Here is a 13,944-nt window from a genome sequence, read left to right on the forward strand (position 1 = left end):
TTGTAGCCACAGGAGGGACCATCATCATGTTCTGTAGATATGATGTCGGCACCATCGCTGATGAAAACTACCCACGATGGATCCAGCAGAAGGCAGAGCAGACTCCAAAGCTCTTAATATACGACATCAGCATCAGAGCCACAGGCATTCCAGAATGTTTCTCTGGCTCCAGGTCAGGGAGCACCATGTCTCTGACCATCACGGGGGCCTTGGTGGAAGATGAGGCCACTTATTACTGTTTTCTTTGGACAGGGAACGAGTGCACGGTGCTCGATTCGAATAGGGAAGTGAGACAAAAACCCTGGAAAGGAAGTGAGATGCTTGCATTGGTCTTGCCTTTTATCTCAAGCTGGCTCTGATAGCTGAGGAAGGTTCAATGAGCAGGCAGATCATTTGCATGAATTTGAATTCCACACTGGCAAAAGGCTTAAGAGCAGAGAGCACAGCTGGATCTGCAGACAATTTAACCCTGCATCTCCCACTATGGCTTGGCTGTCTCTTCTCATCCTCTCCTCTTCCTTTCTGGGTAATTGAAGACTGGGGATATCTACTGGGACTTATATCCTTCCTCCCTCACCTAATAATCCAGAGAAGTGGTTTCTCCTCTACTTCTTTGGCTTCCAATTTCTGTTCCTACCACACATTTCTCCTACCTTCAATGAACATCATTGCTGATTGAATTCTCCTGTCATCTTTGCTTCCCCCCCCCCCCCAGGGACTTTTTCCCAGTTCGTCCTGAATCAACCAGCTGCTGTGTCTGGATCTCTTCGGGAGAAAGTCCAAATCAATTCCAAAAGCAGTGGGGGAATTGGAGAAGGCTATTTCTCCTGGTATCAACAGAAGCCTATTATGATAGCAACAGACCCTCTGGAATCCCAGAACGGTTCTCCGGTTCTGTTGAAAGCTCGAGAACATCTGCCGTGTTGAACATCTCCAATATTAAGGCAGAAGATGAAGCTGATTATTATTGCTTCTCTTATACAAATGATGGCAATTACACAGTGATACAATCCCACAGAAGAGCTGAACAAAAACCTTCAGCAGGGGAATCGCAATATGCATGACTAGCCAATGTGTGACATCCTCTTCTTGGTTCCTCTTAGCCTCCTCAAATTCTCAGGTGCTTCCTTCCTGCTGTCACACCCACTTAGACTCTCACGGATGTGATGGCATCTGAATTAGACATGGGTGTTATAATTAGCCTGTCAGGCCTGCAATTATATTCCTTTTAGAATTTTGGCTTGCCACACTTTCTCTTATTTCATTATGCTGTTTCTTTAGTATAGTTGATGGGAGGGGGGAATAGACAGGAGTAGGATTGTGGAATGTATTGTTATCATTCTTTTCTAGAAGACCAAGGTCATCTTTTGTCTCCACACTTTTACACCTGACCGGAAGCAGCTGGGTGTGGATGCTAGCGTGGAAATAGAAGATTGGACCATGTGATGGATTGTGGGTGTGGGGACAAGATCATGAACTTTTAACTGGGTGTTAACTTTTAACTCATTTCCAGAATTGGGATTAAAACAGATGTGCTAAGATGTCTGCTTTATTAAATTGGAACTTTAAGGATCGTTAAGCCTTGGACTCTGATTTAATTCTACATGATACTTGGAACGCTGACATAGCCTAGGACAAGGATGGCTAACCTTTATGGTGCCAAATGCCTAAAGCATTCCCCGTGCAGGCGTGAACCCCCAAAATGCAATGCAAGTGCCCCCTATGTATGCGCCCCCTCACACCCTCCCGTACATGTGCCCCACCAACCTTCGCCCATTTTCTGCTTCCAGGTTGGAAAAGGGGGTGTCCCAAGCCCAAAAGGAGGCATTAGAGAGCATGTGCATGAATACCCAAAATGCAATGAATATGCCCCCTGTGCCCTGCTCCCATGTGTGCCCATGCCCCTACATGTGCACACTTCCTCCATATGTGCCTTGCCCTCTGTGCATGAATGGCAGTGACCTGAAGAACAGCTGGCCAGCTGGAGGCATGCATGCATGTGCGGTGGAGGTGGGCTGGGGCAACGACAGGCGTGCCCAAAGAGAGGGTTCTGCCTGCCACCTGGGGCACGTGTACCATAGGTTTGCCATCTAGGGTCTAGGATTTCATGTTGGATGGAGTGCAAGGACAATTCTCATGCACATTTTCTAAGCCAAAGGTCAGATGAAGATCTTCCCAAATGTTTCTGCTCAGCCAAACAGGATGGTCTCCTCAAAAGCTGCATCAGCACATCATGATCCTCCAAGGGAATAATGGAGTTGGAAAGAGACTTTGGTGGTCTTCTAGCCCAACCTCTGCTCAGACAGGAAGGGACCTTCAAGGGAAGGTCTTTCCTTTCATCTGAAACAGGCTCTCATATAGGATTCAATGAGCAGGCAAATCATTTGCATGAATTTGAATTCCCCCCCTCTGGCAAAAGGCTTAAGAGCAGAGAGCACAGCTGGATCTGCAGACAATTCAACCCTGACTCCATCTTCAACCATGGCTTGGCTGCCTCTTCTCATCCTCTCCTCTTCCTTTCTGGGTAATTGAAGACTGGGGATATCTACTGGGACTTATATCCTTCCTCCCTCGCCTAATAATTCAGAGAAGTGGTTTCTCCTCTACTTCTTTGACTTCTGATTTCTGTTCCTACCGTACATTTCTCCTATGTTCAATGAACATTGTGCTCATTGTTTTCCTATCATCTCTCCTTTCTTTCAGGGATTTTTTCACAAGTCATCATGACTCAGCCAGAATCTGTGTCTGGATCTGCTGGAGGGACAATCCGAATCACTTGTACTAGAAACAGTGGAACAATTGGATCAGGCACTTCCTCCTGGTATCAACAGAAGCCTGGAAATGCCCCCAAACCTCTTATATATGCTGATAGCAGCAGAGCCTCTGGAATCCCAGCACGTGTCTCCGGTTCTGTTGAAAGCTCGAGAACATCTGCCATGTTAACCATCTCCAATATTGAGCCAGAAGATGAAGGTGATTATTATTGCCTCAATTATGCAGATGGTGACAAGTACACAGTGCTACAATCCCACTGAAGAGCTGAACAAAAACCTTCAGCAGGAGAACCGCAATATGCATGACTAGCCAATGTGTAACATCCTCTTCCTGGCTCCTCTTAGCCTTCTCAAATTCTCAGATGCTTCCTTTCTGCTCTCACACCCACTTAGACTCTCAGGGATGTGATCGTATCTCAATTCCAGAAGGGTGTTATGAATGGTCTAGGATTTCATGGTCCGTGGAAGGAAAGGGATACATTGAGTTATGGATCATGAATCTTTTAACATAGAGATTCACCCATATCATTTCCAATAATAGTTTGGAGACAACAGCCATATTGTCGATCCTTATCCAACATTCCAACTGCAACCTAGCCACATCTCCTCCTCTTCTGTCTACTGAAATAGTGATTGGAAAAGTTTTCATTTTCTAAGCTCAACCCTTCTGATCTGGAACGCTCACATTTTGGTTCTTATTGATCAATTCTGATCAGAAAAGTTTCCTTGGAGTCCTTCACTCTTCCTTTTCATCTCTAACCTTTCTCTCCCCTTTGCAATTACACCTCTTTTACTGAAACTTTATCTTGGCTTCGCTTCCTTGCAGATCTTTTGGTCCAGGTTGTCCTTAATCATCCCTTTTTTCTTTCTGCATCCTACAAAGAAACAGTCAGGATTTGCTGTAATAAAATGAGTGGAAATATTTGAGATTGATGGACCTCCTGGGATCAGCCGTGTCCTCACCAGGAATATCAGCAAAATAAGAGACTCATTGAAACTCCACTCATTTTTCTGGTTCTGTCAATAGTTCGTCCAATTCTGTCTCCTTGAGCAAATTGCCTACAACTGGACTCTCCTTTCTTGATTTTTTTTGGTCATGACGTTGGGTTCAAAAAAAATTCTATGGTTTTATAGGGTTGTAGTTAGGGTTAAGTTCATAACTATGTTCTCCTATATTCCCATTCTTCGTTCTCATCCACCTCCTTTAGGGTCATGAAAAAATAGGTTTGAACAAGCTATTTACATTTGATGTAGGTCACCAAGCAATGAATCTTGGCATTTGCTTTGCCCAACCTCCCAAAATTATCTTGAGGCTTAGGTGACATAACCAGTAGAGGTCAGGATTGCAATATTTTTGAAACTTAGTCTGACATTTTAGTCCCCAGAGTTCTAGTTTAAGGCGGCTTCTAATTCAGGCTGTCAGTAGCAATGAGAAAATGTGTTAATTCCCTTCTCAAGGGGCACAAGGGGCAGAAAATGAATAAAAATTAAAGTGTAACAGAATGCATGGGAAAGAGTTGGAATTAATGAGATAAATAAATGGAACCGAGCTTCCTTTTTATATTATGGTGCGACACCACCTCCCATCTTAACAGTTCATGTGGGCTCCAAACTTTTGCCTACTATTGGAGATCCCTTTGGATGAGCACGACAGTTTTTCAGGAAAACATGAACTTGTGACCCAGCAAAGACTGTTATCATTTCTAACATCCCCTGAAATAGGTAATAATGTCCCTGAAAATGAGAGGGATCTGTCCCAGCCCGAACAAGGATGAAGGACATAAAATGAGGACAATTCTCATGCATGCTTTCTACATCTCAGGTGAGCTGAAGACCTTCCCAAATGTTCTCCCTAAACCAAAGAAGATGGTCTCTTGGAAAGCTGCATCAGCAAATCATGATTCTCAAAGAGAATAACAGAATGACAGAGTTGGAAGGGACCTTGGAGGTCTTCTAGTACAACCCCTACTCAGGCAGGAAGGACCTGTCAGAACTGATGAAGCTTTTTGTCTACTGTTTTGTCTACTCTTGGAGATCCCCTCTGATGAACACAACAACCTTTCAGGAATATAGGAAGTTGTGACCCAACATAGATGGTTTTCATTCCCAATATCCCTGAAATACTTCATAATTTCCCTGAAAAACTGAGAGGGATCTGTCACAGACTAAGCAAGGAATGATGTAGGAGATAAAATGAGGACAATTCTCATGCATGCTTTCTACACCGCAGGTGAGCTGAGGTCCTTCACTAATGTCCTCGCTCAGCTAAACAGGATGGTCTCCTCAAAAGCTACATCAGCAAATCATGATCCTCAAAGAGGAGGAATCTTCAAAGGGTGGTTTTTCCTTTTATCTGAGGAGGTTTTGATGAGCAGTCAGAAGATTTGCATGAATTTGAATTCCTCACTAGCAAAAGGCTTAAGAGCAGAGAGGACAGATAGATCTGCAGACAATTCAACCCTGACTCCATCTTCCACCATGGCATGGTTGCCTCTTCTCATCCTCTCAGCTTCCTTTCTGGGTAATTTATGTCTTGGGATTCTATTAAAAATTGCTGTGACTTTAGCCTTCCCCTGTCTACTGATAATTCAGGAATCTATCTCCTAATTTGTCTTCCTACCACCCATTTCTTCTGATTGAAAGGTCTCCATTGCTTAAGTGGACATTGTGCTGATAGTCTTTTCTGTCTTCTTTGTGTCCTTTCAGGAACTTTTTCTCAAGTTGTCCTCACTCAACCAGAATCTGTGTCTGGATCTCCTGGAGGGACAATCCAAATCACTTGTACTAAAAACAGTGGAACACTTGGCACAGGGGATTCCTCCTGGTATCAACAGAAGCCTGGAAATGCCCCCAAACTCATTATATATCAAGATAGCAGCAGACCCTCTGGAATCCCAGAACGGTTTTCTGGTTCTATTGAAAACTCTCAAACATCTGCCGTATTAACTATCTCCAATCTTCAGGCAGAGGATGAAGCTGATTATTATTGCCTGTATCGTGTAGGTGGAGGGACGTGCACAGTGCTACAATCCCATTGAAGAGCTGAACAAAAACCTTGTAGCTGCTGACCTCCGATATGCATGACTTGCAAATGTGTGACATCTTGTTCTTGGTTCCTCAAAGTCTTCCCAAGCTATCAGGTGTTTCCTCACTCCTGTCACTCCATTTTAGATTCTTGAAGAATACGATGGCATCTGAGTTTTAGGAGGATGTTGTAATTGGACTGGGACTTTATAGTGAGTGGATGGAATTGGATCAGTTGACTTACACCTACATGATTTAGCATAGAGATTCACTCAGAACACTTCGCATAATGGTCTATTTGGTGATATGAGACATATTGTCCATCTTTATCCCACTTTCCAGCTTTGAACTGGCTACATCTCCTCTTGTTCTTATCAACCTTCTGATCTGGACACCCACTTTTTGCTTCTTATTGATAGTTTTTGTTCAGGGGACGTTTTTCTGAGTCTGTCATTCTCCCCTTTCCGATCTAGCATTTCTCTCCCCTTTGAAATTGTACGTCCTTGGTGGAAAACGTTCTTTACTCTTTGCTTTCTTTCAAGAGTTTGACCCTGGTAGCCTTGAATCAACCCCTTTCTCATTCAGCATCATTTGGAGAAATGGTGAGAATCTTTTATGACAAAAGAAGCAGAGAAAAATGAAAGTAATACCATGCCTTAGATGTGATATACAAGCAAACTAAGAGACCCTTTAAAATCTCACCTCAATTTCTGGCTCTGTCAACAGTTCTTCCAATTTTGTCCTCTTGAGATCCCCCAGACATTCTCAGATTGCTTAGAAGAGGACACTACTTTCTGGTTTTGTTTGTCTTGCCCTTTACAATTTGTTTAAATTCTATGTTTTTCTGGATCAAAACAATGTTCTCCTTCCCGTTTTCCCTTCTCACCCAACATCTTTACAGTCATGAAAAAGTGGGTGTAAACTTGCCATTTCAATTGAGGTTGGTTACTATGCTGCTTCTTTATTTTAGCAAAGAGAATCTTGGCACCTACCTTTCAAACTCCAAAACTACCATGAGGTTGTATTGACATAACCAGTAGAGGTCAGGATTGCCTTGTTTTCTGAACTCAGTCTGACATTTTAGTCCAAGGAGGAGTTCTGGTCTAAAGATGATGGGTATCAAGATTTGACAATGGTAATGAGAAAGCATGTTGTCCCCTCTAGATAAGGCTGGCAGTATCCATACGTTGGTCTAATTGCAATGGTGGTTTATAGCATAGAATAGAAATGCAGAAGGGAGAAACAAAGGAACACAATCAACTAGACTGAGAAGAGGAGTTGACTTCTGAGTCATGATATTCCACCTTGAATTCTTTGTAGTGGAGAAGCAAATATGGAACTTATTCCCTGCCTCCCATTCTCCTCTTCTTCTTCCAAAAAACACAACTAGGAAAAACAGGGTAAAACCCAAAGCATAACAGAGTGCATGGAAAGAGCTGTAATATTAATAAATTTAAGCAAACAAATAAATTTGTGGGGTCTACTTGATTCTGAATAAGAATCTTCAGGTTATTTTTTATGCTGATATATTGTCTTTCCTGCTAGATATCTTGATGTCTATCGAGATTCTCAGTCATCCGGATCATGATTTTTTCAAAGGTGCAGTTTTTCACCCAAAATGCAACCAGACTATGTTTCTTCTTGAGGAAGAAATGATCTTTCCTTGAAGTTATTTTACTTCTCATCCAAGAAAGTTCATCAGTTCTGACCTATCAGAACTGATGAAGCTTTAGTTTTTTCCAATTCTTTTGTGCACTCTTGGAGATCCCTTCTGATGAACTCAACAACCTTTCAGGAAAATAAAGAAATAACCCAATGCAATGAGCTTCTTTTTATATTATGGTGGGACACCAGCTCCAATCTTAGTCATCCATCTGGCCACTGGACTGGATTTTTGTCTACTCCTGGAGATCCCCTTGGATGAACACAACAACGTTTCTGGAAAACATGAATCATTGATCTAACATAGATAATTTTTATTCCTAACATCCCTGAAAGAAGTCACAATTTCTGCGAAAAACTGAGTGGGATCTGTCTCAGTCTGAAGTAGGAAGGATGACGGACATAAAATGAGGACAATTCTCATGCCCACTTTCTACACCACAGATGAGTTGAAGTACTTCCCAATTGTTCTCACTCAGCCAAACAGGATGGTCCCTTCAAAAGCTGCATCAGGAAATCATGATCCTCAAAGAGTTGGAAGAGACCATGGAGGTCTTCTAGTCCAACCCCTACTAAGGCAGGAAGGAACCTTCTAGGGATGGTCTTTCCTTTTATCTAAAGCAGGTTTTGATATGTGAGGAAGATTCAATGAACAGGCGGATCATTTGCATGAATTTGAATTCCTCACTGGCCAAAGGCTTAAGAGCGGAGAGCACAGCTGGATCTGCAGACAATTCGGTTCTGACCTCATCCCCAACCATGGCTTGGATGCCTCTTATCTTGGCTATCCTCTCCTCTTCCTTTACGGGTAATTTATGTCTTGGGATTTCTACTCTAAAATTGCTGGGACTATGACTTTCCTCTGTCTACTGATAATTCAGAAATCCATCTCCTAATTTCTGTTCCTACCACACGTATCCTCTGATTTCAGTGAAGATTTTTGCTGATAGAGTCTTTCCTGTCATCTTTATTGTCTTTTAGGGACTTTCTCCCAAGTTGTCCTGACTCAACCAGAATCTGTGGCTGGATCTCCTGGAGGGACAATCCGAATCACTTGTTCTATAAGCAGTGGAACAATTGGATCAAGCGATTCCTCCTGGTATAAACAGAAGCCTGGAAATGCCCCCAAACTCCTTATATATTATGATAGCAGCAGACCCTCTGGAATCCCAGAACGATTCTCTGGTTCAGTTGAAAACTCAAGAACATCTGCCGTGTTAACCATCTCCAATCTTCAGGCAGAGGATGAAGCTGATTATTATTGCCTATCTTATATAAGTGGTGGCACGTACACAATGATACAATCTCACTGAAGAGCTGAACAAAAACCTTCCAGCAGGTGATGTCCGATATGCATGACTAGCCAATTTGTAAAAATGTTCTCAGATGCTTCCTTCCTGCTCTCATACCCACTTAGACTCTCAGGGATGTGATAGTTTCACAGTTGCAGAAGAGGGTTTTCATCGGTCTGGGATTTCATGGTGCGTGGAAGGAAAGGGATCCATTGAGTTATGGATTATAAATCATTTAACATAGAGATTCACCCATATCATTTCCAATAATAGTTGTTTGGAGACAACAGCCATATTGTGGATCCCACATCCCAACTACCACCTTGCTTCATCTCTCCTCTTCTCTGCCTACTGAAAAAGTGATGGGAAAGTTTGATTTTCTAACCTCAACCCTTCTGATATGGAACCCCCACATTTTGGTTCTTATTGATCAATTCTGATCAGAAAAGTTTCTTTAGAGTCCTTCACTCTTCCTTTTCACCTCTAACCTTTCTCTCCCCTTTGCAATTACACCTCTTTTACTGAAACTTTATCTCGGATGTCTTTCAGATCTTTTGGTCCAGGTTGTCCTTAATCATCCCTCTTCTCTTTCTGCATCCTACAGAGAAACAGTCAGGGATTTGCTGTAATAAAATGAGTGGAAATATTTGAGATTGATGGACCTCCTGGGATCAGCCGTGTCCTCACCAGGAATATCAGCAAAATAAGAGACTCTTTAAAAGCTCCACTCATTTTTCTGGTTCTGTCAATAGTTCCAATTATGTCTCCTTCAGCAAATTGCCTACAACTGGACTCACCTTTCTGGATTTCGTTGGTCGTAACATTGGGTTTAAAAAAATTCTATGGTTTGGAAGAAGGCGGGGCTTAGCAGTGAGAAGATGGAGTTTCAGGCTATTCCTGAAATTCCTCTATACCGAAGGATTTTTGGACGGGTTTTTGAACCCTAGCTGTCCCGGAGACGACAGTGAAAGGTGAGGGGAGACCCAGTGACCTCAGAGACGTTCGCAAAGTCTCTGGGGGGGTGGGTATTAACCCCTCTTGCCAATTCCTTTCTGGATTAGCTGCGTGCTAAATGAAACTGCAGTTTGCCCCTAAGAATGGCAGAAGTGATGTCATCTGGTAAGCTGATTTTATTATTCAAGAGAGACTGTCCGCGTTAAAAGCCTAAGCTAATTGAAACCAAAGAATAGAAGAATCTAGCGGCGAATTGGTCTCCTTTTTATGGATTTATGGCTGGTGGCTACTTTATTTCTTAAAAGCTTCAAGGAACTCTTTGACATCCCCCCCCCCTCTGATTCTTCCTAAGTGGATCGTAAAGTTTACTCTCTACTAATTAGCCTTTCACGATTTGACATTTTTATTATTTGGTTGTGTTTACGATCAGATAAGATTGCACAGTTTTCAGCGTCTTTTTACTTGTAATTTTTAACTGCGACACATCATGGCTTCACTCCAGATTCTTTTTTCCGCATGTCGAGAGCTTTTTGACTCTTTTCAGAGATTGGAAAGAAAATTGGATCTGACTTTAAAATATGAAGGAAAAACTGAGATTGTCGAATGTTTGAATGTTCCTGAAATACAAATGGAAAATGTGAGAAATCGCGTCTGGTCTATCTCAGAGGAAGAAAGGAGGGGGGGAGCTATAAAGAAGATTCATTTAAAGAGACAGAGTATAAGAGAAATGAAAACTCCACCCCTGAGAATTAAAGTCAATTTGAAAAACTTTACAAGCCCGGGACAACACTATTATTTCATCACCGACATTCAGAGCCCAAAGGTGCGAAGATATCTTTGTTTGGATTTGCTTATAAAAACATTTGGTAAATTTATCCAACGCGTGGCAATTGGTTTGAGAAGATTTTGCTATTGGAGAGACACAGGCTGACAGATGGAAGAACGCAACTTAAAATTAGCTAAATCTGATTACCTTAATTTGTAATAGATATAGCTGAATAATGACTGATATGGATAGTAATGTATATAATTTGGAACTGGCTGATAGATTGAAGAATACAACTGAAAACTAGCTAAACCTAATTGCTCTTTTTTGTAACAGATATAGTTGAATAATAACTGATATTGATAGTAATGTATATAATGTGGAGTTGATATGATAACTAACAATTGGATATGAGAAAACATTTTTAGATTATACATAAAGAGTATTAACTACAATAATTATCACTATTAAAAAAACTAAATAAAATACATACAATCAAATGTTAATCAATACTGGGAAAATGTTATGATATATGATATAATTAAATATTATGGATGTTCAGCTAAAATAGGACATGAGGATTTGATGATAATAGAGGATTTTACAAATAAGTAAATGAAATGTCAGCATGTGTTATGGATTAATTCTTTGGCATAGCTAAGGATGAAGGATGTTTAAATAACCATAGGTAATTAAAACTGGAGGTATAATGATGTTGATATGGTAAATATTCGAGTTAAGATATTTGAATTAATATGAGTCAATGGAAGAGAAGCACCAAAGCATGTTGTAACCAGTTGATATACTTCTTTTTTTTATAATAGACACCTGTGTTTTGTTTTGTTTTCCTGCCTTGTCCCTTGTTGTTTTTGTCTTTTTTTGTATTATTTTTATTTTTTATTTTATTTTTATTTTTTTGCCCTTTCTTTTTGATTTTTTCTTTTCCCACCGGTGTGGGCAGGTATTGTTCAAGATTATTACTTTTATTAATATCTCTAAATAATAATTACAGTTAAATGAAAATGGATATATAATAATGCTTGAGTTAATATGAGTTATGTTGGTTGACTGTAGAGGAGATGTACCAAAACTTATCTGTAATTGATTGACACATTTTCTACAGATGTAAAGAAAGATGCTGTACCTGTTTTAAATTAAAATTAAAAAACATTTATTTAAAAAAAAAATTCTATGGTTTTTTAGGGTTGTAGTTAGGGTTAAGGTCATAACTATGTTCTCCTATATTCCCATTCTTCCTTCTCATCCATCTCCTTTAGGGTCATGAAAAATAGATTTGAACAAGCTATTTACATTTGATGTAAGTCACCATGCAGTGAATCTTTGCATCTGCTTTGCCCAACCCTCAAAAAGTATCTTGAGGCCTGGGTGACCCAACCAGTAGAGGTCAGGATTGCAATATTTTTGAAACTTAGTCTGAAATTTTAGTCCCCAGAGTTCTAGTTTAGGGCGGCTTCTAATTCAGGCTCTCAGTAGCAATGAGAAAATGTGTTAATTCCCTTCTCAAGGGGCACAAAGGGCAGAAAACAAATAAAAATCAAAGTATAACAGAATTCATGGGAAACAGTTGGAATATTAATCAATTTCATGAAATAAATAAGTGGATCGAGCTTCCTTTTTATATTATGATGGGACACCAGCTCCCATCTTAGCAGTTCATGTGGGCTCCAACCTTTTGTCTACTCTTGGAGATCCCTTTGGATGAGCACAACAGTTTTTCAGGAAAAAAATGAACTTGTGACCCAGCAAAGACTGTTATCATTCCTAACATCCCCTGAAATAGGTAATAATATCCCTGAAAGCTGAGACGGATCTGTCCCAGCTCGAACAAGGATGAAGGACATAAAATGAGGACAATTCTTATGCATACTTTCTACATCACAGGTGAACTAAAGACCTTCCCAAATGTTCTCCCTAAACCAAAGAAGATGGTCTCCTTAGAGGCTGCATCAGCAAATCATGATCCTCAAAGAGAATAACAGAATAACAGAGTTGGAAGGGCTCTTGGAGGTCTTCTAGTCCAACCCCTACTTATGCAGGAAGGGACCTTCAAGGGAAGGTCTTTCCTTTTATCTGAAGCAGGCTTTGATATCTGAGGAAAATTCAATAAGCAGGCAGGTCATTTGCATGAATTTGAATTCCCCGCTAGCAAAAGGCTTAAGAGCATAGAGCAGGCTGGATCTGCAGACAATTCGGTTCTGACCTCATCCCCAACCATGGCTTGGATGCCTCTTATCTTGGCTATCCTTTCATCTTCCTTTACGGGTAATTTATGTCTTGGGATTTGTACGCTAAAATTGCTGTGACTATGACTTTCCTCTGTCTACTGATAATTCAGAAATCCATCCCCTAATTTCTGTTCCTACCACACATTTCTTTTGATTTCAATGAAGATTTTTGCTGATAGAATCTTTCCTGTCATCTTTATTGTCTTTCAGGGACTTTCTCCCAAGTTGTCCTGACTCAACCAGAATCTGTGGCTGGATCTCCTGGAGGGTCAATCCGAATCACTTGTACACTCAGCAGTGGAACAATTGGATCAAGCGATTCCTCCTGGTATCAACAGAAGCCTGGAAATGCCCCCAAACCCATTATATATTATGATACCAGCAGACCCTCTGGAATCCCAGAACGATTCTCTGGTTCTGTTGAAAGCTCGAGAACAACTGCCGTGTTAACCATCTCCAATCTTCAGGCAGAGGATGAAGCGGATTATTATTGCCTGTCTTATATAGGTAGTGGCAAGTACACAATGATACAATCTCACTGAAGAGATGAACAAAAACCTTCCAGCAGGTGATGTCCGGCATGCATGACTAGCCAATCTGTAAAAATGTTCTCAGATGCTTCCTTCCTGCTCTCATACCCACTTAGACTCTCAGGGATGTGATAGTATCTCAGTTGCAGAAGAGTGTTTTCATCCGTCTGGTATCTCATGGTGCGTGGAAGGAAAGGGATCCGTTGAGTTATGGATTATAAATCATTTAACATTGAGATTCACCCACATCATTTCCAATAATAGTTGTTTGGAGACAACAGCCATATTGTGGATCCCGCATCCCAACTACCACCTAGCTACATCTCTCCTCTTCTCTGTCTACTGAAATAGTGATGGGAAAGTTTTGATTTTCTAAGCTCAACCCTTCTGATCTGGAATGCTTACATTTTGGTTCTTATTGATCAATTCTGATCAGAAAAGTTTCCTTGGAGTCCTTCACTCTTCCATTTCGCCTCTAACCTTTCTCTCCCCTTTGCAATTTCACTTCTTTTACTGAAACGTTATCTCGGCTTCCTTTCAGATCCAGGTTGTCCTTAATCATTCCTTTTCTCTTTCTGCATCCTACAGAGAAACAGTCAGGATTTGTTCTAACAAAATGAGTGAAAATATTTGAGATTGATGGACCTCCTGGGGTCAGCCATGTCCTCATCAGGAATATCAGCAAAATAAGAGACT

At 40.9% G+C, this 13,944-nt stretch overlaps 1 gene segment (V, D, J or C); it reads left to right on the top strand.

Annotated features, from left to right (window-relative positions):
• The first annotated feature begins 12,691 nt into the window (after nt 1-12,691).
• On the top strand, nt 12,692-13,260 carry LOC116516749. The segment is given in 2 exon segments: nt 12,692-12,755; nt 12,929-13,260. Coding segments are annotated over 2 exon segments (381 nt in total).
• The last annotated feature ends 684 nt before the right edge of the window (nt 13,261-13,944 follow it).

The sequence above is a fragment of the Thamnophis elegans genome, chromosome 13, assembly GCF_009769535.1.
Source record: "Thamnophis elegans isolate rThaEle1 chromosome 13, rThaEle1.pri, whole genome shotgun sequence".
Taxonomy (NCBI): Eukaryota; Metazoa; Chordata; class Lepidosauria; order Squamata; family Colubridae; genus Thamnophis; species Thamnophis elegans.